The following is a 25,250-nucleotide window of genomic DNA, read 5'->3' on the forward strand; positions in this document are numbered from 1 at the left end:
CTCCTGCACGATGCTCACACCTATGGTGCTGCTGACCAGGCTCTGTGCCTGACTCGCCCCTGTGGCCCCTGTGGCCCTGGCAGTGGCCCCTGCTGGGCAGGGAGCAGCCCACACTGCTGCAGGGGGCACAGGCTGCCTGTGCTGCAGGTGCCCAGCCCCAGCCCCGGCTGCTCCCTGACACAAAGCACAGCAAACAACTGTTCATTGCTTAGGTCACATCCAGGGATCCACAGCACCTGGCACTGAGTCCTCAGGGCCTCCTGCCAGCCCTGTTTTATGCCTTGAAAAATGACTAACACAGAAAATGATTCCACTGCATGAACAAAGCCTCCTCTACTAATACATCACTTTAAAGGACTTTTATAAATTTTAATCAACTCCTACCTTTTTGTGGAAAGCTTTGTTTTGGATAACTTGCACACAGCTGTAACTGAGAAGTCCAGAAGAGTTTGCTTTGGTTTACAGTTAAGGCAGTCTAAATTTCAAAATCATCTCAACTCAGTCTGAAGATCTCTCAAAGCCCTGGTTCTTCAAAGGACATCAGAAAGCTCTTTTCAGTACTGTACTTCAGCTGTAGATTCATGACGCAGGAAATACTTAAGATACACATATGTAGTCAAAGAGCTATGTGCTAGTTTTATTTGTAAAATACTTTATTCCTAACAGCAAAATACTTTAATTGTACTTTATAAAAGTTAGCGAAATTTTATACATTTTAAACAGAAACAAGAAAACTAATTCTACTTCAATTATCCAATTTTCTTTTCAAGATGGAAGCTACAGGTATGCACCACACTTAACAGATTTCAGTGCTAGACGTCATTCAATAAATATATCCTTCTACCCTTAAAATACGTGAAGGGCAGTGAAAAAAACCCATAAAACTACTGAAAAAAATATAAGCATTTTTGGTTTTCCTCAGGTTTGGAACAAGTAATACCTATACACAACAAAGTTCTTGCCATTTACAACAAGGACTGTATAGAAAGTAACAGAAGAATTTGTTAATAGTACACCAGAACAACCAAATTTGCAGTACATTTCTACCAAGAAAAGTTCAGAAATTCAGTCCAATTCTTGAATCCTGCAGAGGACTTCTGCAAGGAGGTGGCAGGAGGAACTTAAATTACCAACTGATTTCATAATTGATAAGGCCATTGCATATCCTAAGTTGCAATTAAAAAGCTGGTCCTATACCCTGTATTAATAAAGACTGTCTGTCTGTTATGAACAGAAGTTGAAGCGAGAATGAGTAAATTCACTGTTTTATCCTATTGCTAACAAATAAACTATGAAACCTTTGTCTTGGAGGACAGATTTAGTTAAATCTAATTCTGCTATCTACAGGTGTTATTTTAGAAGCCACAATTTCCACAACTCTAAGAGGTAAAATCCACTCCCTATGCCAGTCTTCCAAGAAGCTTTCTTCTGGGAAGAAACTGGACCTCTGAGACTGCACTCAGACCCAACACAAGTGTCAGGGCAAGTTCACACAGCAGTCAGCCAGTACAGACTCCAGAAGGACCGTGTGACTGATGCTGAAAAACATGGAACAGAAAGGCTTATACCAACTGTATGGAGTTCAACAAGGGCAAGTGCTGGATTCTGCACCTGGAACAGGGCAGCCCTAGCTGTGTGTATAAGCTGGGGTATGAGAAGCTGGAAAGCAGCAATGGAAAGGGTCCTGGGGGTCCTGGTTGATGTCAAGTTGAATGTCAGCCAGAAGTGCCTTGTCAGCCAGGAGAGTCAGCCCTGTCTTGGGCTGCATCAGGCCCAGCACCACTAGCCAGGTAGGGGAGGAGATTGTCCTGCTCTGCTCTGCACTGGGGTGGCCTCACCTCAAGTGCCAGGGGCAGTTTTAGGCACCACAATATAAGAAAGACATTCAGCTATTAGAGGATATCCAGAGGAGAGCCATGAGGATGCTGAAGGGTCTGGAGGGGAAGCTGTGTGAGAAGCAGCTGAGGGCACTTGTTTTTTGTCAGCCTGGAGGAGACTGAGGGGAGACCTCTTTGTGGTCATCAACATTCTCACAAGGGAGAGAAGAGGGGCAGGGTCTCTTCACTCTTGTGACCAGTGACAGGAGCTGAGGGAATGGCTTGAAGCTGTGGCAGGGGAGGTTTAGGTTGGAAACTACTATCAGGATAGGTTCTTCACCCAGAGGGCAGTTGGACACTAGCACAGGTTCCTAGGGAAGTGGTCACAGCAGCAAGCCTAACAGAGTTCAAGAAGTATTTGGACAATGGTCTCAGGCACCTATTTTTGGAGATGATCCTATGCACTGTCAGGAGTTGATGATCCTGATATGTCCCTTACAAATCAGCATATTTTATGATTCTATTGACTACTTCCTTTTTTTGAAAACAAAAAACCTCCAACTAACAAAGAACCTAATCTACAAAAAACCCCATTAACTTCTGTATAGTTACTGTTCAGTTCTAACTTACAAATTAAACTAAGATGTGAAATTGAATATATATGGTAATTATTTTTTATTTTTAGAAGTTCAACATCCAAATGATTTTCAAAGTTAGTTTGCTAAAATTAGTTTGTTTGATATATAACTTAGTGCACTAATAAATCTTAATCTTGTGTGGACAGAAAGGAAAGGCAAGGGCATGAACATTTATTATTGACAGGTGCTTTTCTGGACTTCATACCACCTACAACAAGGGATTTGTTGAAAATGTGAAGCCTTAGCTTCAGTACTTCAAAGTACTGTTGTTCAGTAAGAGATGGTGGAGTTCAGGATCCTGAAGAAGTATTTTCCTTAAATTTCATTAAGAAAAACAGAACCAACCATTGGACTGTTTTGGATTTCTTTTGTCCTTTTTGTAGAGCTAAATCAGAGCAAAGCAGTATTACCAGCTGTACTGATATTGTTGTCTGCCTCTTACCCTACAAAAAACACTGATATAGGAGGCAAAAATGTGAGAGATCATACAATCATTAAGGTTAGAAAAGACCTTGAAAATCATCAAGTCCAGATACAAGTTAAATAATGCAAGTAAAAATATTTTTTCCTTTCTGATATTTTTGCCGAAGATATCCAATTGTCAAAGCAAATTTCATTCCTCACACATAATGAGATAATTTAGCCGGCTATGATTCACCCTCCGAGGAGGACCACTCTTTCTTCTCCTCTTTTCCATCTGCTTCTGCTGAACTGATGCACAGTGCATCTTTTCTAATCAGATTAATCCTTCAGATTCAATGAATCATGATAAGAAGATGCTTTTAGGAGAGAGCACATTGCAAATGCTGCAGGGAACAGTGAAAATAATTTCTGAGGAGCACAAATGTTATTTATGCAAAGAGTTAGGGCTCCCAAGCCTTCTGCAAACTCCGGTCTCATGAAGTGATGCTATTTAGTGCTGCTGACAACTCAGTTGAATAGGACACCTCAGTATTACAGGCTTCTACACGAAATTAAGATTTTAGACAGATGCTAGAGAGCTTCAATCTGACATATGAGAGTGTTGCTTTCCACTGGCTTTACGGAAGTGGGATCCTCTGGGGGACTCTGCACTCAGGGGCGGCGCTGCCGCAGCTCTCCGGCGGATTCCAGACGTAGCCTTTTTAAGCTCATGCCTGAGACTGCGGATTGTGCTGTTTATGGCAGCCACGCATGCCTTCCAATCAAATCCACTCTCATTTAGATCAAAGGATGGAAAATTCTCTTGAAGGAAGTCTAAAAATAAACAAGTATGTAATTGTGAGTTATCAATTATTTATGCAAGCTATATACTCTTTCTGGATGTAATTAAGCTAAAACAAGTGCATGCTACCAAACCAGGACAGCTAGGCATATTACAAGCCTTGAAAAGCAAAGCAGGGCACATACTGCTTTCCCCCTTCCAGTTATATTTGAAAGTGAGTGAAAAAAGGTCTAAGTATTGAAAGAAAATGTGACCACGTGTGTGGTTTTGATCCTTTGAAGTGCAGAGTAACTTCAGCTTCTAATATCGTCAGCTAGCAAAGAGAAATCTTGGCCTCCATTTCAGAATGACCAGTACTAGTCAGGACTAAGCTCTCCTTCAGAGGATCTTTGACAACTGTGTTCAGTAAAATTAATCACAGGAATTCAGCAAAACACGTATGTACAGGAACAACAGTGACAGAAAAATTGTGAAAGCTCATTCCTTACCGTACTGCAAATAAGATCAGTAAATAAACAGCTGAGTTTGGTAGCAATGACATAAAAAGGGTAGGACTATGGTACCTTTCTCCCTTTTCAGGAGTAAAATGAGTAGTTTAAAACCAAAATTAAAATCAGTTTTTTAAGTTATTGAGGAGTGACTGTCCTCTTCATCTAAGCTGAATTACATGTTTTCTCTAAGCAACCCTGTAAAAGGTTTAAATAAACACCAATAATAAATTCTCATCTGTAATTTCAAATTAAGGCTATATTCCTTCTCCTTCTCTGGTTAACATCTAGATTTACCTTCATAGCAGAAAGGAAAGGTAGAACTAGGTATTGTGTCAGCTTTGTTCTTCCACATGCCAGCAAGTAAAAATCTAACATGGTGTCATTACTTAAAATTAATATTTTAACTTGTAGTTACAAACCTGGAAACCCATTTTGTCAGAAAAACTTTGGTCTGAAGGAAGAAAGTAACTGAGATAAAAACTTGTGCTCTTGCAGTTCACTCTGCTCCAGGAGGAGAAATGAAAGGGAGAGTAAGTGTGCCTCAGGATGCTCCTGTTATAAACTATACTGACAAAGGATACCGTAGCTGTTGGCTGAAGCAGCAGCCAGGCTCTCTTTACATCCATTTTCAGCAGTAAATTCAAGAATACTTGACCTCAGTGGAACAGCACAGAATTGGAATTTGTACAAAGTCTACAGAGCCTGGTCTCTGTACATGGTCCACAAAACAGTCTTTGAAGTTGTGTCTTTCACCAAAACTGACCAATTTTGGGGATTACCATCAGGCTATGCAGGGCCCTTTCCGGCTCTGCAGGGTAACATTCAGGGAGCTGGTGCTGCCATCCAGTCAGGCTGTGTTAAAACAAACAGATGCAAGGACTGTCCTCTGGCTCCAGAGCCAAGTGACAAAGTCTGGCTGCAACCACAGCACACAGGATTTCTCTCTAATCTGCTCTGTGGCCTATATGGTGTTTTTGCAGCCCTAAGAAACACTTATTAGATCTTATGAATGCTTTTAAAACTCAAAATGTCAAGAAAAAAACATGTCTATATGTCTCTCTCTCTCTCTCTCTCTCTCTCTATATATATATATATATATATACATATATATATATGTATGTATAAAAGTGGAGACTTTTAGGTGTCAAAGTTTCCCAGGCTAGTGCTTGCCATACTGGGAATGGTTTCTGGCATGCTCTGTCCCTCAAGCTATGCCCAGACATCACCCCAGAGGTTGAGTCACAGCTCCATTTTATTTAGCATGAATACTGTTCCCTCAGATGCAGTCCTTCTTCCCCACTTCTCTTCCCCATCCCAGTGGGTGAGGCAGGGGAAAAGGACAGGGAGGAAGAAGGCGAGCAAGCACCTGTGTGGTGTTCAGCTACCCGATGGGTTACAACACAATAGCTGCTGAATTCCAATCCATAAGCTTCCCTTGTTTCCAGTCTCTAAATATCACTTTTTTGCTCCAGAGCTCAGTTATGATTTCCCTGCTTAGCCCAACCTGTCACCCCACAACTCTCTCAGCTCTCCTTAGTGTCAAGATGGATTCCTGTATGCTTGCAGAAGGCTATTCTTAGAGATCTGTCAACTTTCCTGAGCTTCTCTCCTATTCAGAGCTGTCCTCTCACAAGCTCCCATCTATGACTTTCCCCAAGTATGTCAAAGTGTGCTCTCCCAAGCTACAGAGCCTATTCTCACACTCTTCTAACTCTACTCAGGACCTCAGGGCCCTTGATTTTATAATCTCTACAGGCAATGCCACCACTAATTATCACACAACAACCTATTTTGTGAAGGGAGCCATAACCTGCTGTACATGACATCTCTGCTCTCTGCTTCATCTACACAGCCTCTGTATTAAGAAATTATCTCTGATGTCCTCCAGAATCCTCAGGGACTGCTTCCATCTCCCACTGTATTGCCCTTTCAAGCCAATGTCAAGACAATTGAGTTTTCCCATACAAACCTGGTTCATGATCTGGAGAATTTCTTGAGCTACTAAAATATAGTACTACTTTATCTACTTCCTGTCAATTTGTTCCACTACTTGCAGAAATGCCTGTAACAATAGTTTCACAGACTAATTTCTGAAGCTCTATGCTTTGTTCATAGGAGATGAAGTTAACAGTCTTACTAGTTTCCCACATTATGATTTAACAGAGATTTTCTTACTTACCTCTGAGAGCATTGATTTTATTGGAATCCAGGGGGCTCATGCCACGATCAAGACTACCATACACGTTGCTTCTGACCAGCACATGCTCAGGGAACATATGACGAATTAGGTAGCGAGCTGACAACTCTGGCCGCGCCTTCCCCTTAGCGACGTAAATGACTGAGAAAGGCAACTGAACATTGTGACATGGGCTCCCAAGATGTTCTAGAGAAGATGTCATGGAGGGAAGAGAGATATTTTACTCATCCAACACTGACCATGCTTCAAAGTGGCTCTATTAAATCAAAACTGACTCAAAGTGTTCACCCAAAAACTGCTCTACGTGCTTAGAAAGACTGAACAAAACTGTAACACTGCAGCTACTGCTAACATGAAACATACTGCAGACACATGGCCAAGCAGCCAGAACACCCTGCTTGGTTTACAATCATGAGCAGTACTTCTGATGTGTCTTCAGCAATGCATCCTTCATTATTATCACTTTCTAACTTGTTTCATCTCATGTGAAAAGATGATGGTTTTACAAGTACATAAGTAAATAAAAGTTCTGCAATTTCAGTGGTGCCTAGATCCTGTAAGTGGAAACAGAAAAAGAGTAAATATTTTTTAACTATTTCTACCTGACTTCACTGCAAACATTAATAAGAAAAAATGCAAAATTTTTAGTACATAAAGAGGTCTGTGGAATCTGACTAACAAACCTGGGGTGCAGGAACAGATCTGATACAGCCCCAAAATAATCCTAATTGATTAAATTACTTCCAAGGGCAACTAATCACAGCTAATTTTCTTTGAGGGTCTCTAAGCATCACATGCTGACCATGGATTTTGTTCCAAATGCATTTGTATATTGAACACTTCCATTAAAAAAAGTGAAGATATAAAGGCTGCTTTGAGATTTTTATTGTCCTAAAGAGTCAGTTTTGCAGAAAGGTGTGCTTTTTCTTTTGAAATTGCAATATGATTCAATAGATATTCTGGGCTAGCTTACTTTTTTAAGGCAGAGTATCTACCAAATAGAAGAAAAAAGCCAGGGCAACTGAACAGAGTAACTATCACAGTGGACACGCATTTATGGGACACTGGTAGATGCAAACTTATATTTTTGTTAGCCAGATATAATGCTCTTCTTCATTCCCAGAAAGACTTAGTATGTATACACCAAATGTCTGCCTTAGGAGAAAAAGAAGGCTCACACAGTTCAGAGAACCCCGTTACTATGCAGTTATACTTACAGTACCATCTTCTGCCTCTCATTGACCATTTAAAATGTAACAAGCAATTTTAGAAGACAAAAATTTCTTTGTTTACCCATAGGTTCCAATGACTGTTGTTTCCTGACTGAAGACGTTTGGAAAACTTCTGGAAACGTATCCAATCCTGAATTCTGCAATGTGTCAGTTGTGGAGCCAGTCATTTTCTGAGAGTTTTGAGAATTTTCTCCACTATCTTCATTATAATTTAAATCTAAACAATGAGATGTATCAGGAGCATCAGACACTTCTTTCTCCTCAGTTGTCTCCTGGAACATTTAATGAGGTTAGTACATGCACTGAGAGAAACCTACCAGGTTTTCAGTGTTCCAGTTTACTTCACATTTAGATTAAACTAGATTTCAGATCTTTGCAATATAATTACTCCTGAATTTCTATCATGAAAACCAGAGGCGGAAAAGTTAATAATTATTCAAATATGTGCACAGAGCATTTTGGAAGTAGTTGGAGGTGTTTTGGGAGAGATGTTTCAGTAAATATAAAATGGAAATGCATGGCTGAATATATATGAAAAAAAAAAAGCCTGCAAAAACAGGTGCTAAGAGCTACTTGTTTAAACTCTCAATCAGATTTGACACTACTTCTGGGCAACATTTGCAGTGCTTTCCTTTTAGTATCCTATGCATAACTGAACTCTGGACACAGGGGTGGGAAGAAGCAGAGCAGAAAATGGCGTATTCCAGTGTTTCCCACCTGGAACCAGTGCTGCAGTCAGCATGCCTGTGCTGAACAACACAGAAGCAGAATCCAAGGAACTTCCAATACAGCACTTGTACCATGAGGAGGTCAAATAATTAATCTGAGAAAAAAGTGCAGACTTAGTACATAATAAATCATCACCTTAGGAGAACTTGTTGACTTTGCTTTGGTTTCAGAGCGCAAACAGCGGATCATAGAATTGACATTTGTGATACAGGTTTTCCAGTCTTTTCCATGCTCACTCAAATCATAGGTTGGAAAGTTAGTTGCAAGAAACTCTGCATATAAAATACAGAAAATGTTTGAAGCTTCATGACAAAGCCCAGTATTTAGCAGCACCCTAACTTAGAGAAAGCTAACTAATGCTTCATGTTTACTGCTCTCCATTTACAAGCTTCAGATAAATATAGTAAACTAATGTTTTGAAAATAACCAGCACTATGAATTCAAGATGTTCTGTGATACTTTTTGAGATGCTGTGAATAATGCTTTTATTATATTAAACATTTCCTGGTAGAATTAGGGGAAATGTGTGCTTTACTAACTTACAAAAAAACCCCAAAACCAACACCACCACCATCCCCCACAAAAGAACAGAGACAGACTAATACTGTTGCTGCAACTATTATATGGCTTATATAAATCTCCCACATAATTTTAACCCTTTAACACATATGTGCCATGGGATCTGTGTAAACAACTTAACATTTATTAAAAAAAGTCCCTTCCACCTTCACCACTTCTCACTCAAGGGAACTGAACATAAGAGTATTTCAAAAACACCAGCTAATGTTTGTCTTAAGTGTATCATGGCCACAAACTAACCCAAATCAACCAAACTAAAAAACCACCTGACAAATCCATGGCACACACAAACACAAAATAAACTGCAATTAAGGATTTAGAGACAGCAAGCATGACTGACGAACAAGATGCAAATAAAACTAGAAGAAATTTGAACAGTTTTATTCAAATTGAAGAAAAATGAACATTGAGAATTATAAAGCAGGACTTTGAAAACAAAGATACTGTAGAATGGAGGACATCCACTATGGCATTTATCTCCTTACCAGTTGCCAGACAATGATTAGCCAGAAACATACAGAAAAGGACTCCTTTTAAGTTCAAAACTTTGTTAAGTATGAAAGAAGTAAATCTGTGCATTTTGAAAGGTAACATACCTCTTATTGCAGCAATTTTGTTTGGATCCAATGTCCTACGCCCTCGTGCACTCGCTCCCATAACGCTGCACAGTAAAGTTTTCTTGGGGAACAAGACACGAACCAAGTGGCGCGCTGCATACTTGGGTTTAGTCTTTTGCCGAGCCTTCACCAAGTGGTTTCCAAGAACTTTTACATTTCTTGCTGGATCACCAACAAACTCTTTTGTAAAATGAAAACATTCAAAGCAAAAAAATTTAAAATCCCAAGTGAGTTGTTAAAAACAGAACATTTTTTCAAACTCTTGACTCTCAGAGTATGTTCTTTACAACAGTTAATTCTACTATTTATTGCTACTTATATTTGCTCTTATAAAAGCAACTTAAATTGGAATGGTAACAGAAATACCTTCTTGATTCACATTAACCACCAGCATAACTAACTGAAAATGGAACACTCAAGAAAATGCATTAGACTGTGGCAGCCCAGCCTGCTCCTGTGATAGCTCAGCCTGCTGCCACCTCAGGACCGCATCTGTCAAGAGTGACGTGGTGATAGAATAAAAGGATGGGCTCAATGGAGTAACCTTGAACAAAAATACCTTTAATAAATGGTAAAAACAATAAACAAGATAATTCAAACAGTGGTATGGAGATACTCCAAAAGCCAGGACCGGGGTGGATACAAAGTGTACAAAGGGCAGGTTGGAGGCAGAATCTGAGAGTGAGGGTCTAATGAGGAACAAGGGTTAGGAATATTTTAATTACTGCAGTAATTTTAAACCAATAACAGAAAGGGGAACAAAGAACTTTCCAGAGCCAGACCTTATAAAGATAAAACTATCTACATACTGATTCCCAAGGGGCAACACTGGTGGAATTCTGCTCACCCTAATTTTAGTGAAGGTTTACAGACCGGACTCCCATGGTTTTAAGTTGATGTTTATGGTCTGATCAACCCTCACATTAGACACCCAATGGTCTACAATATTCACACTGTACTATTTGACATATGTGCAGATAAAAGGTATGTTTTCAAGACACTGACTAACAAAGACTGGCATATCCATACACAGGACTGCTAAATCATAAACATAAAACAATAAACTTACAAATTTTTAGATAGATATCTGAATATTTCACCTACTATTCATGCAGCTCTTCAGCTGTACAAATGTATTACTTAGGCCAAAATCACAAAAGTCATAACTCGGCCTTACACACAACTCAGGGCATTTACACTTTAGAAAGGCATTAGTTTTTAATACATGGTGCTATTTTATATGTGTATCTTTATTATAATGCAATGATCTATACATAGGATTCATGTTTTTCCTTGGAATTAAGTATTTTGAAAAAAAAATGAAACACTGGAGGATCTGAGTATAGAAAGGATGTTTCAAGGATAAAATCCCGTACAAGAAGAAAACAGATATTTCCTTCACATAGATCAGGTAGGCTGCTTTCTTAAAACATGCATACAGGCATATGCCTCTCTTAGCTTTAGTGGCAATCTCTTTTGCTCCTCCAACACATGGATAGCATGCACATATTACTTGTGAATTATACACAGAATAAAAAAGGTTACATTAAGAGAGAAAAAGAGAGCCTAGAGTTAAAAGAACCCAAAGCACCTACTGTAAATCAAAGGCTTGTGGCAGCCATTTTTTTTAGCCTTTGTTTCTGAGTATTTATCAGAAAGAAACTTACCAAAGCTAGGATTGATGAAGACTGAAGAAGATGGTAGCTCCTCACTAATATTCACATCCTCAGATGCATTTTTGCAGTTCAACTCCACAGCACTGTTTTCCTGACTGGGCTCAGACGGTGCTGGTATCGCTGGTGATGCCACGGGTGAAGATGCAACGTTGACAGTACTTTCCACAATACTGGGAGCAAGATTTGATTGTGGTGAAAGGTCAGGCATCCCATTAGTTGCAGTGTACGATGAATGCAATGAATGTGTAGAAACTATAGTGGGGAGTGGTGGGCTCTGCCTTCCAACAGGCTGCTGAGATTGAAGCTGAAAACTCGGTGGGGCATGATTTACTTCGGAATTGACTTGAATGTGGCCATTCTGTAAAGCCACCTTTACCAGTGGGCTAGGCCTTCCCTGGCCTGATGAAGAAACACGAAGACTTAAATCCCTTTCCATGTGTTTTTGTACTCTTACTTTTCCTGAAGGCAAATGACTGGAACTTCTGTATGTAAATCCAACTGGTTTCTGCAAACATAATTCAGAAAACAATTAAAAGGTTAAATTTGACATAGCTGATAATCTTGGAGGATTTTTTTTTTTAGCAAACCAGGAAAACTAGATTTTAGTAATTATGCTATTGGTAGCATACTCTTCCTTGAGGTAGTCTCTGTCATTAACTTAGAGCTACCACATTTTAGCCTTCCCTATACTATCTTCTGTTCTTATTTGTATTTGCAGCACTAAGAGTTTATGTGGTCAGCTTCAACACTTCTCAGATTTTTATCATGTGGGGTGGTGGCAAAATTACTTTCTAGACCTCTATAAAAAAGTAAATAGGTAAAATAAAATCTAGAAATTTTCAGTCATTGACTCAGTCATTGGCTGATGAATTTTCAAGGAATGTGTCCAGTGCCATGCTAGTTCACTTCAAACAAGAAAAAAAACCCAAACACTTTCTCTTCCTTCTTTACTTGTTAGCTGAAAACATCAAACATTCAGATTTCATCTACAATTAAGATTGTGAAGAGACTGAGATGGACAAACTGAGAGATGGGCTATGTTTTCCATCACTTCAGTTAATTTTATTAAAAATCATGCAGCAAGCATTCTAGTTCAAAACACGAGTCACTGAGCAGGAGCCACCAAATGTAGATGACACATGTGGATTTGTTTTTCTTATTGTGTTTAATTTTGGTGGTTTTGTGTGTTTGTTTAGAGACATCTCATTATATTTCACCCTTGTAACCTTAAAAAAAAATCTATGACCTTTAAGAAGTCTTATGCATTTGAAAGTCTGTCAGTTCCTCCAGCTTTTGGAATTCATCTAATAAAAATAAGTACCTCTTCTCCAAACCATTCCATTAGCCGTTTGTGTGGTAATATAAAGAAAAACAATCAGCATTTCTGATGGTTTTAAATGGCAGAACTCAATAAAATAGCTGGCAAGTTGCATCTTAATCTTTATAGGGATAAAGCCCTTCAGAAAGCAAAAGCAAAAGAAAAAAAGCAGTGCAGGTCACTTTTATCCCAAAAATCCAAACATTAAAGCAGCTCAGAGAGTAGGGTAAGAGCACAGAGGTCTTGCACATGGTTCATTTGTAGGTGACAAGTTTATTCCCTGAAACTAATGTTTTTGGATGTGTGGACACCACAAGCTTGGAGTTGACAATAGAAATACATACCAAATAAAACCTAGTACCCTACTGAAAACTGACAAGTGTGAGAAATCCAGCTCCATCCACCCTTAAAGTAAATGGCCTTACTGGTGTCTTGACATCTGATAGCAGAATCATCTCTGCCACATTAAAAGCTTTGTAGTGTTGATGACAAAAAAGTCATTATGGATTTTACGACCTTTTTCAAAAATCATCTGTTATGCTTTCCTTTTAAAGATCATTGTTAGAAGTACTAAAATTGTGTCTCCTTAGTTAACAGTAGATTGACCATTTAGGAACAAAATGAATACTGTGTACTCCATAACAAACATCAAAAATGTTTAAAAAGTAGTTTCCATTTAAAAAAAATAAATTTTATATTGTAATGGATATGAAAACATACTGTTGAGATCTAAAGTTCAGTAAGTTAAATAAAGTTTAAGATGCACCTACATAATTCACTTCTGTTCATGCCAATAAAAATAGAATTTTACAGCATCTATCACAGCATCCTGAATTTGATGGGGGTCACTGCCAATCTGTAGCCACAAGTCAATAACACAGGAAACTGAAGCTGGCACATAATCAGGAATCTCAAGTAATTGAATTGAAATAGATTCTAAGTCTACCATTTTTCTACTCTTTTTAATCTTAGTGAAAGGATTGGGACTTTTAAAATAAGCATGACAGAAAATGAGAGAATTAAAGCAAAAATAAATGTCTTAGATCTTTAATACTCACAGGTTTGAGCAACAATGGCTTAATACGAGTATGCTGCATTTCTGAGACCTTACGATGAAGGAGGTCAAATTTCTTATCCAATTTTTGAATGGCATCATACATGGCCTGTCAACAAATATAAGACTGAAAACAGTAGTGTTTCACAAGAACCCAACCTCATCCTGAAGAAACCAAGAAACTCCAGTTAAAACTCCCACACTGAAACGTAGCCAGCTTCCTTCCACAGCACTGTTGAATGCTTAAGGAGACTTACAAGACATTAACACTTGGCTACAAACCACTTACAAACTGACTTCCATTAAGCATGGCCTGAATGACTCCAGTCACGCAAGTGCTCACCTGAATTAGTATGGGATGCTTTAATTTTTAGTGCAGTTATTTTCAATTTTGCCAGTTACTTCAGAAATCAAAAGGAAACACCTCACAAAACCAACACTAGCAGGATTTTTGGCACACCTTTGGCAAGCAACATGTACTTTCAATAGCTGGTTGTGTATCACTGCCATATCTTTCCCAATACTGTGAAGCTCCTCCCAATAGCTAAACTTTACATTTTGTATTAAAGCTTAATATTTAAAAGTTATTTTCGTGAAAAGTTCAGAGAATATGAAGGAGATTAGTTTTACTTTTAAAATATTGTAGTTATGAGGGCAATTAACAAGCAAACAATTGGAAAGGATCACAACAGGTTGTCAAGTTTATGATACAAGTCTTCCTGAAGTTTAACTAAAATTGCTTAAACACCATTTCAGATATAAAAGAAAAAAAAATACCTGGCAATAACTGAGGACCTCCATAAGCGGATTCTGCTGATATCCAGTATAAGAAGCTTCAGATAAAATGCTCTCCTTTTTAATTAAAATAATAATCAAGCATAAAAAATAAAATAACGTAAGGTACAAGGACTAGCATATATAGCATAATACAGGTACAAGGACTAGCATATATAGCATAATATACAAGGACTTAGGATATCACATTAAGCAACTAAATCCCCACTTCAATCTCTCATGTTACTTCAGCCTGCCCCAAAACATGCATCCTCAAAGCAGCTTTTCAAAGTCAAACAAAAGAAAATTCACTTACACATTCATAGTCTGGTTCATACTCATAAACAACACTGTCACTATCTTCATATTCTTCTTCCCTGGTTCTTATCTGGGAAATAACATAATTAACATTTAATGTCTTGAAAAGTTAAAGAATTCTCCTAGGAATCCAACCTGGACACTTTTGATGGTAGCTGTAATTCCCTCCCTTGGCTACAAGAGGGCCCAAGAAATCAAGACTTAGCACAGTCATCTTATTTATGTACTGGTGTGTTGAGGAAATTTTTCTGTCTGACCACTCAGGAGATGCTCTGGTGGTGACCCAGAGACTGTAACTGCTGGGACTGAAGCCCCTCTGCAGTGGGTAGTGCAAATTCAGGTGCCCTGCCTGACTCCCTACATACTCTACTTTCACAGTCAGACAAGGCTTCCTTACCAGCCTGACCTATACATTTGCTATAACACAGTCTCAGACATCTGGTTTCTTCACGTAATTTTACCATGGTACAGGAACAGGAGATATATATAGATATATATGTGTGTGTGTGTGTGTATATATATATATATAAAAAAATATAACATGCATTTTGATTTGTTTATTCTGAGGCACAACTTCCTCATCTAACTGTATGTACTATACAGCCAAGCTTATGCAATCACAGAACCACTTAGATTGGAAAAGACCTCTGAGTCCAAATTATGAGACTTCAGTGGCTATAACTGAAAGCACAAGCTGTAAAAAATTTCTAAATGAGGCAATTTTCTCACTGCTTTTAACCAGGAAGAATGGTGCCACCACCTGGACATTCCTGACATTTTCCTTTTACTGGATGGATGCCAATCCCATCCACCACACACCACAGATTTAATGTGTCTGCCAGTGGTGTTTTCCTTTAAATTTTATTTTTTTTACTGATCAGGTTTTACTTTAGAAAGGAAGGCTGATGTGGAGGGGGGAGTAGGTGATGCTTCTGCTTTGTTTACAACAGGCAGAATTCAGTGACTGGTAAAATTGTGAAGATTATTCTGGGGGTTACTGAAAAACATGACAACCAAGTCATGAGTCACAGCATGGCTTCAGAAGGGTAAAGTCCTCCTTGTTAAAGTTAATTTTCTTTTTTCACAAGATGACCCACCTAGCTGATCAAGTTGGTGCAAGTCAGTTTGGAAGTCAGTTGATGCAGTCTGTTTGGATTTCAGTAAAGCTTTTGATACTGTCTCTCACAGGATCCTCTGGACAAAATGTCCAGCACACAGCTGGATAAACACATCATGAGTAACTGGCTCATAAGCCAGGCACAAAGGGTTACAGTGACTGGGTGACATCGGACTGGGGACCTGTACCTCCTGGGGTTCTGCAGGGCTCCATCCTGGGCCCTGTGCTTCACAACATCTTCATAAATGACATGGACACAGGACTGGAAGGGAGACTAAATTTTCTGATGACACTAAGTTGGGAGAAGCTGTTGACTGCCTTGAAGGTGGAGAGGCCCCACACAGAGATCTGAACAAATCAGAGGCTGGGCAACCACCAACTGTATGAAGTTTAACATGGACAGTGCTGGATTGTGCATCTGGCATGGGGCAACCCTGGATGTATGGACACACTGCAGAGTAGGAGGCTGAAGACTTGCCAAAAGCTTCCATGCATAGATATCCCTACCCATCTTCAGCGGGATGTCATCAAATCAGCACACAACAGTGAAAGAAAAAATGATATACCATGTAACACTGAAACTGGTCTCAAAACAAAGGGCTATTGTTTGGTGAAACGTACCACATTGTGTTCCACTACAGCAGGAGAAAGTCGTTTTCTTTTATTACGCAGAAACACAAAATCCGTTTTTACAGGGCTGTGACCATTTCCTCTCTGCATCATTGCAGAATGGCTCATTGGTGAGGACGTCTGATCACTAAGCACTGGCAAGCCTTCACTTCCTGCAAAAGTGAAGAGAAAACAAAGCATATCAGAAAGTTTCCCACTGCATTAAATGTTTCACTACAGTAAAAATAGGCACAGTCACCCTTTTTTTTTTAACTTTCAGACTGCTTGATTATTTGAAATTTGTTTACCAGTGTATTATCAGTTATTTATCCAATTAATTTAGATCAGAAATGATAAATTCAATTTAACATTGTTTTTTTCAAACATAATGATATTGAAAAAAGCACCAGTAAATGTAATACTTACTGACTTTGTAAGAATAAATGGCTAAGAAAAAATTAAAATAAAAGGTGTTCTGCAGCATGCAGGGAAAAATAAAGACCTAGATCTCTATTTGCATGATAATGAGCTTGCTCTGACAGCTTGTTATAGTAGGCAAGAAGATACAAAAGTAGAAGAAACTTGTTTGGACAGAGTGACATCTGAGGGAAAGGCACTGCTCTACAAGATACTGGTCTAAGATAGTTGAATAAAACCAATCAGAGAGAATTTCAGTACAAAGTTCAGCAGTTACATTTGTGATAAACTTGTGGTGTGTTTCACTCATATGTCTCATTATAGTTGATTTTAACCAGACAATGTCTAATGATAATACACCCAAAGTTAAGAAAACCGTATTTTGCCTTTTAATAAACACCTGCTCTCACCATGATTAATTTGTTGATGATGAAATAATTACTCATGTCCTATAACCAAGGTCAGCAACTGTTTATGACAGTTTCTTGGGCAGAAATATTAATTTAGGTGGGGTTGTTTGTTTACTTTCAGAAATGGAGACAAAACCCCAAGTAAGTCATCCAAACCATCCTCCACTCCCAAATTTTAGACATAAACATACAGAAAACTACAGAACACTCTACTGTCAATTAGAAGTCCAAAATGACTAAAGGTTCTCAGAAGCACCCGACAACACTCCGAAACAGATGTAACTTATGTCTGTGAAGACAAACACTGATGGGATACCCCACAGAGTTAACTGGCTAAATTTAAAAAACACAAAAGCCCCCCAGTCTAGAATGTACCTTCACTTAGTTACAGTAATTTTCCTCACTGACTTGATAATACTGCTACAGGACTAAATAAATACTCATAATAGAAGTGAAGAATTTTTTTGTCTGGGCCAATGAAGCACCAGGTAAGATTTCTTGAGAGACTTTGATCTTGCCTGTTAAAATAAATACAGTTAATTAGAGACAATCACAGTGGCTACTTACCTCTAACAGTTTATCAGCTTAAACAACCATCTCGCTATCATTACACATCAGCATCTCCAGTACTAAGTTACAGTGGATAGATTATCTAAAAACCTTAATTTTAGGCTAGGTTATTTCAATGCATTTATTTTCCAAACTGCTTCCTAACTGATTCCTAGGTATACTTTTTATAATGTAATATTTTAGCAGGCTCACCATTTATAAGGACCTTGAAAGTAATAACTAAAAGGCACTTCTCTTTAAAAGCACTGCCAAGCAATTTCTATAAAGTAGCTTTCTAATAAAATGTGTTTTAAAGATACGGGTAATATAAAAAGCACTGAATCCAAAAGCATGGAACATGTGCCATTAAAACTCACCATTAACTATCAGATCACAATAAAAATGAACAGGAATTACCATAGGCAAGTTGACTCATGTGGTGAACAGCACTGTTTGCTTCAGAGTTCTGTTGCACTGGCATGAAGCTTTGTGTGGATAGTCCATTGTCTCCATGGCCCATAATCACTGCTTCATCCTCTTCCTCAGTCTTCACACACACATAATCTATTAGCAGATGCAGAAAGGAAACAGGTATATGCAGGCCGTTCTGCATATCAGGTGACAACTGTAGTGCCTGAATCACTCCTAGTATTATCTCAGTTGTACCACAGGCTATTATAAATTCAGCTTTGCTTCAGCATCTAAATGCAAAGTCACTTTTAAACACAGACACTGAGGTTTTAGCACACACTAGAATGGAAGCAGCTTACTATTTGCTTAGTTTGTGGGATTTCTGAAACTATTCAGTACCCAGTTCTCCCTAAAGTGTCCAGCTTCAACAGGAACACCTATAAGCCAGTAACAAGCACTTCTACAAACTCCACTCTTTACATATTCAAGTGTATGAAAAAAGTTTATAAATCTGATCTTGAAATTTTACTTCCATAATTAAGACTTGCTTAATACACTTGAAACAATTCAGTCTACAAATCCTAACTGTATATTTGGTATTCAGATCAACTCAAACATTGGCTCCCAATGCAGAAACATTAAATGGCAAATCTCTAGTACCAGATTTTTTCCAATTAGCACACTACATTAAGTGTAAAATGTTTTCAGAATAACTGTATTATAGTTATTATTGCTAGATCCAGTGGTGGGGGAGGGAGTGGAATTTATTTTTGATGACACAAATGAATGGAAGGAACCTTATCAAGTTAGGAAATAAAACTCAGCCAGCACACATGCACGACACTCTAATTATGCATAACACCAGCTATACTTTGCACAGGGTCTCTTGCCCAGTTCAGTGCACAGGATGGACTGAGCTACAGGAGTGAATCAGAACTGTATGAGTGGAACGGGAGTCAGAGTCTCTACTCTCTCATAACCAATTCACTCCAAATCCTGTTCTCTTCCAATTTCTTAAAGAGACCAAAAGGTAAGAATGAAGTTGAATTCCACAGTTCATTCCGTTTTCCCTCTGGCCAATACTCCCTTCTAATTCAAAAGACATAATACAGCATAGTTTGGATTTGGTTGTCATCAGATTAAGAAAATAATGGTCTGCTCAGAAACACCCATCAACTGCCACACAGTCAAGAGCTTGCTTTATAGGTGTAAACAAAGCCAAAAAGCTAGCTGGGGCAGAGCTGACCTGTACAAAGGAGTTTAGCTGAGGACGCACTCTAGGATATGCTGCTTAGGCTGCCAACAAGAGAACAGTTCTCAGCCAATTTTAATCAGAAAATTGTATCTTGTATAGAAGTAAACAACAGGCTTACTCATAAACTTAATTTAAGTGCAGCTTTTAGCAAAACACTTCAGTGATATTCACTGACTGAAGTTCATTGCAGGCTAACGTAAGTTATTAGCACGTGCTGAATTATTTAACTGCCTCACAGGCAAAAATTTTTTTGACAATCTTTTAGTATTCTACCTACTTTGTGAGAAAATTAACAAAGAGTCAGTAAAAGTGCATCTGCATCGAAGCAGGAGGGATGAGAATCCTCTCTGCCTATTTCCCTAACCAGAATGCCAGATTAATGCATGGTCTGACAAATGCCCTACTTACAGCTGGGTCCCTGCTGTCCTGCAACCCTCTTTCTATCCCTAACTAGACAAAGCAACACAATTTGTACATTATTTATGCAACCCTAAAAACCACAGAATTTATCTGTATATTGATAATTTTTGCCACAGATTTCATGCCTTGCTCAAATAAGACACGCAAAACATGCTTACTTGATCAGCAACTACATCACTCAAATCCACAGCAGACAGTGATGAGTATAGAAAAGGGGAAATTCTGCACAACCAGCACATAGAAAAGCCATGGCAATGTCAAAGCAGCTCCATCTGGACTAGAGGAAGGCCAGTATGATCAGAAGTTACGAGTTTCTACAAGTAGTTGATACTGAAAGCAAAGCTCAGTTTTCCATACCATCTACCACCCTCCCTTTAAGTAAGTTTCAAAATCAGAATTTCAACAGTGCAGTGGACTCTCAGAAAGTGTTTCCAAGGCCTGAAGCTACAGCAGCTCACAGCTGGAGAACAAACATAAACTGAACAGGAAAATACAGAAAGGAAAACCACCTCAACTTAAAAAAAAACCCCAAAAAACCCCAACCTACAACACATTTCCACAATGATGTGGAAGCAATGCAGCAACAAGCAGTAATCTTTCATTTAAACCTCTCAGGTGATGGCCAGGATTTTCCTCATCCCCATGCATTTTAACTTACTTCCATCACCCATTGCTGAACGTGGCTGCTTTCATACATAGAAAGGAAATTATTCTGTCCTCAGAACAGCACTTTTACATGGACAGTCAAGAAACCTGGAGATTAAAATACACCACCCATTTCCAGGAAGGCTTATTAGTATGACTGGTCACACTGCAACAGTAAGAAAAGCAGCTCCAAGACTGTTTACTCACCGCTTTATACCAACCACTTCCTCCTTTCCCTACTGCATTCTGGTTGCCTGGTCTCTAAAGTCAGTGGACAAACTTAAATGTCTTTGCTGTAGATCTGGCTACATTCATCAGCAAGAGGAATATATATAAGACTGTTGAGGATGAAACAGAATTTACTTACAGAATATTAGAATTTAGAATATTATTCACACCTTCAAAAACTTATGACAAGAAAAATACCTAGCTATTTACCCATAATCTGAAATACACTGCAACTTAGTCCTCTAAGCAATTCTAAGTATTTTTGATGCTTCCTTAAAGTGCTGGGAATAGAGAATATTACCATACAAATATAGCACCAAACACCTGACTCTCAGGCAGAAACCACAAACTGCCAAATTCTATGGATTAATTTGTGCTCCTTGAAATAATGAAGCCATCAAGTGTTTTTTACTTCTGACTTGGATGAAGATGCAGCTGCATTTCTCGTGCCAAGTTAGTAATTTACATACATTTACTCACTCCACTGACAGAAAATTTCATTACATAGATATTTAGATGTTTCTGGTAAGTCTTGAAAGGAAATTATAAATTTTAAGTGTGACTAAGGAAATATTTCAAGTTTATATATTTCAAACATGGCTTTTACTGTGAAGTGGATTACACATTAGTAAGATTTACTAAATAGGCTGATTTATACAATCATTGGATCAAGTTATCACTTTAGGAGAACTCTGAATTTCTGTTTGAAAACTTAAGTAACAGTCATCTAAAATTAGAAAACACAACTAATTTTCTTTTCAAACTCAATGCACACTCTGAGTTATATGATATTGGCTATGACTTAGAATGGGGCTGTTAGAATGCTTAGTAGAGAAGTAGGATATGCTAAAAGTTTGAAGTTCATAAAAAAATGTGTATTGTACAGAAAGACATTTATAGACAGAGCAGTCCAGTGAAATGACCGTATTAAAAAAAAAAGATTGGAGGTGATCTTTTTAACTTCTAAGATGTTTAAGCTCATTATTTAGAAAGAATCAGGAGACTTGTCTTCACTTCTGCACAAAATCATCAGGTTGAAGGCACTTACTCTATAATTATTTACACCCAAAACTATCCAACTCTGTGCCTAAACCTTTACTATATTCAATTACAGCCTTTTATGCAGCACTGTGAAGCCAATCATCACAAAGAATTTATTTCCAGTAACCAACAGAAAGATATATTTAAAAGTGATTATTAACATAATCAATATTAATATTAAACATCAAGAAACACTAAAACCAAGCAAACAAACAAACTCAAACTCTTTCAAAGGCAGAATTGAAAGGAAAACCATTAAAGCTCAACAAAACTCTAGCAACTATGAATTACATACCAAAACAAATCAAGCAAAGCAACCCCACCCAAATAAATAAAGAACTTACCTGGGTTGAAACTAAGCCACAACAGGAGAGACAGCTAGCTTTAACCTGGATCATAACTAGCTCCTGTGCTATTTATGGCATGACACTTGTGCTAACATACCCAAAAAAACAAACACCAGTGCCTAACCCAGGAACACCAGTGCCTTTCAGAGTTAGTATCATCCCATCACAACTCTAAGCAATCATTTCCCTATTAACTCAGTCTCACTGCAGAGTTTTAAAAGTTCGCTTAAAACTGAGAGTTTTAAGCAAATTTGTGCATACTATGATAATGACACCTACAAACACAGAAATACAACCCGATCTAATGCATTAGCTGGTCTGAAGACAAGATGACAGACTATTTTTTTCTTTCCCCAAGTATGTTACTAATAAAATACATCACATAAGCCAATGGAATAAGGAAAGACTTGTACTGAATCAGATATTACCTGATGAATGCTCTTACTTGTTGCAGAAACACAACTATAAACATCAAATACAGAATGGTAAAGGGAGGTGGATGAGAGAGATGAATGAAAGCACCAATTAGTACTAAATCCTATCTCTGCCTCTACTACACAGTTCCTGGAGGGGTTCTTACAAAATCACTAAAAACTTTTCACAGAAATCTGGTGGGTTTTTTAATTTTCTAATAGTTTAGTTAGACACACCTCTGTATTTCCACAAACATTATCTCAACACACCCAGGTGCAACAACCAGCCGTGCAAGCTCTGTATAAGTCAAACCAGATTTTAAAAAGATAATTAAATACTGCACTCAGACAAAAATGGTTGCACTCATAGCACTCACCTCAAGTAACATTCTTGAATTTAGCATACTTCTGATTGTTTTGTCCTTCCACTAGATATGTTGTCAGGGATCAGAGACATCAGAATACCAGAGATAAAATGCTTACCTACAGTCTCTGAACACTGAAACAGTTAATTTAGAATTAAATTCTGTTGTCAGAATTTGCAAAAAACTAAGACAACAGAAAGGAATGTTAAGCTCATACAAACCAAGTACTATGGAGAGAAGCAAAATAATAAAATCACTCTTCCTGTATGTTTACATGTCATATTTAGATCACTAAAATGATAAAACCACTGCAAGTCAAGGTAAAGCCATTCTCGCACAAAGACCTTTGATGTTTATTAAGACTGGAGCTCATACTGCACCTTTTGCTTGAAAAATATTATTAATGGCCTATCTTTTCTATTGCCAGGGATTAGTACAGGCTTAGTATTTGCTAGGATTACTGAGGTACAGACAAAGCCAATCAGGAAACCAAAGAATTGAGAACAAAGGAGAAGGAACAACAAACACATCACTGTATACATTTATTTAATAAAGGTTATATCACAATTGCTATGCTCCTACCCTCCTGCATCTCAGTCCTACCCCTTTAATTCATGTTGACACTTGCAGAACTGCACAGTGAACCGGCTATTTCCTAATCAGAACAGTTCCTTGAACAATGAAATCATACAAGGAAATTTGTCATCTGAGCAAGACACAACTGGAACTTCTTTATAGGGTAGGTCTGTGACAGCAACAACTTAAATGAGCACAAACTAATCTGAGTCTCCTATAAACATCTCTCCTCTGAAGGGCAAGGCAAAGCACGTTTCTGCCAGAAAAAGACCTGCTTTGGTCCACAGTCAAGGTGTCTGAAGTCTAAGACACTCTAAGTTCCAATATGCACTGTGCCTTCCGATAGACAACTCGCTATGTCAGGCCTCTCACTTGAGGAGTATCACTCATCTCTCTCTCACCCAGGTTTTGTATCCGGGTAACTGCAGCGCTAGGGGAACCGGTCAAAGCTGACACCCTGCAACGTAGCTGAGCACTACGCTCAGCTGCCATTTGAGGATATGGAAAGCACAAGCTTCCCCCACCACCAACACTGGAACCACAACAACCAAGCTGTTGCCACACTACTTCTGAGCTCTAACTTCCCCGAGAGTCCTGTCCGGAGAGCACACGTTCCCGGGGAGAGCCCCGGGGTCGCGCTGGACCCGCACGCCCTGTGCGGAGGGCCAAGAGGCGCAGCCCCGCCCGCCATGAGCGGCGCCGGCCGCGCCCCTCACCGCGAGACCCGCCGGCGCTGACGCGGCGGCGACGGGCAGGAGCGGCAGCCAATGGCAGCGCCGGCCGCGCGGGAACGGACGAATAGCGACGGGCGCGGTGGCCGCGGCCCGGCCGGCTCGGCAGCGGCCGTTGGGGCTGTTACGAACGATGAGGGAGGGTTTCCGCGCCCCGGCGGCGCCGCGTTCCGCTCGCCTCCCGAGCCCGGCCGGCCGGGAACCTTACCCTCCTCGGACATGGCTTGCTGGGGCGGCTGAGCGCGCGGTCCTCCTCGGGCAGGCTGGGCGGCGGAACGAGCCGAGGCTCGGGCACGGGCAGGTGTGGCCGGAATGCGGCGTTGGAAACGGAAGCGGCTTCTCCGACGTGAGCAAGAAACTGTTTTGGAGCAGTGCGGCTGCGCGCTGGGTGCGGGGGCGCGCCCGGGAAACGGGAGCGCGGGGGCTGTGCCGCGGCTGGTGCGCAATAGTTCGCCAGCGAGCGAGCCGGCTAGCCGGCCAAACAGGCGGTCCGCCCCCGCAGCAGCCAGCTGGCCTGCTAAACAGCCGGTCCGCTCTCGCAGCAGCCAGCGAGCCAGCTGCCCCAGTCCCTCAGTATCCGGCCAGGCCGTCCGCTCCCCTAGCAGCCCTGTCGTTGCCGCAGCAGCCAGCTGGCCCGCTCTGGGAGCAGCTAGTCCGTCGGCGGGGCTTTTACAGCAGTAACCTGCCGGAGGTACGCTGCCGGGCGCGGCTCTCGAGTTACGGAAAATGCCTGGGATTTCCCCACGCCTCTCTGGGCTCCCTGGCGCTGCCACACTCCGTGCTTGCCGAGGCGATGCTGAGGGCAGCGAGCTCTGGTTCATGGAGATTTTTGGTCTCCTGGGGAATGCGGGGCTGCCGAGCTGCTCCCTGGGGCCCGGCGTGAGGGCAGAGTCTGTTGCCTGTGCTATTTACAGCTCCAGATTTCAGGGTACAAACCCCTTTGGTTCTCCTAGCACACCCACAAATTTGAGTTTTGGTGGTCTGCAAAGCCCCCTATTTTTTTGATTCACGGCTGGGGATCAGCAGGTCTAGAAGACGCCCTGTCCAGATGGCCTATGAGTGTTCTCATGCT

The 25,250-nt window shown here is 39.9% G+C and overlaps 1 protein-coding gene across 1 annotated transcript; it reads right to left on the bottom strand.

The window, feature by feature from the left end:
* Positions 1-611: 611 nt before the first annotated feature.
* On the bottom strand, positions 612-24,999 carry BEND2 (BEN domain containing 2). Its single transcript, XM_015642354.2, has 12 exons — positions 24,387-24,999; positions 18,164-18,310; positions 16,383-16,543; positions 14,643-14,714; positions 14,330-14,404; positions 13,557-13,661; positions 11,172-11,685; positions 9,484-9,684; positions 8,444-8,580; positions 7,641-7,851; positions 6,330-6,533; positions 612-3,691 (listed from the first exon to the last, which is right to left on the bottom strand). Exons 1-12 carry the CDS (start codon positions 24,997-24,999, stop codon positions 3,459-3,461), a joined length of 2,673 nt encoding a protein of 890 aa, XP_015497840.1. The 3' UTR covers positions 612-3,458.
* Positions 25,000-25,250: the final 251 nt, after the last annotated feature.

The sequence above is a fragment of the Parus major genome, chromosome 1 (genome assembly GCF_001522545.3).
Source record: "Parus major isolate Abel chromosome 1, Parus_major1.1, whole genome shotgun sequence".
Classification (NCBI taxonomy): Eukaryota; Metazoa; Chordata; class Aves; order Passeriformes; family Paridae; genus Parus; species Parus major.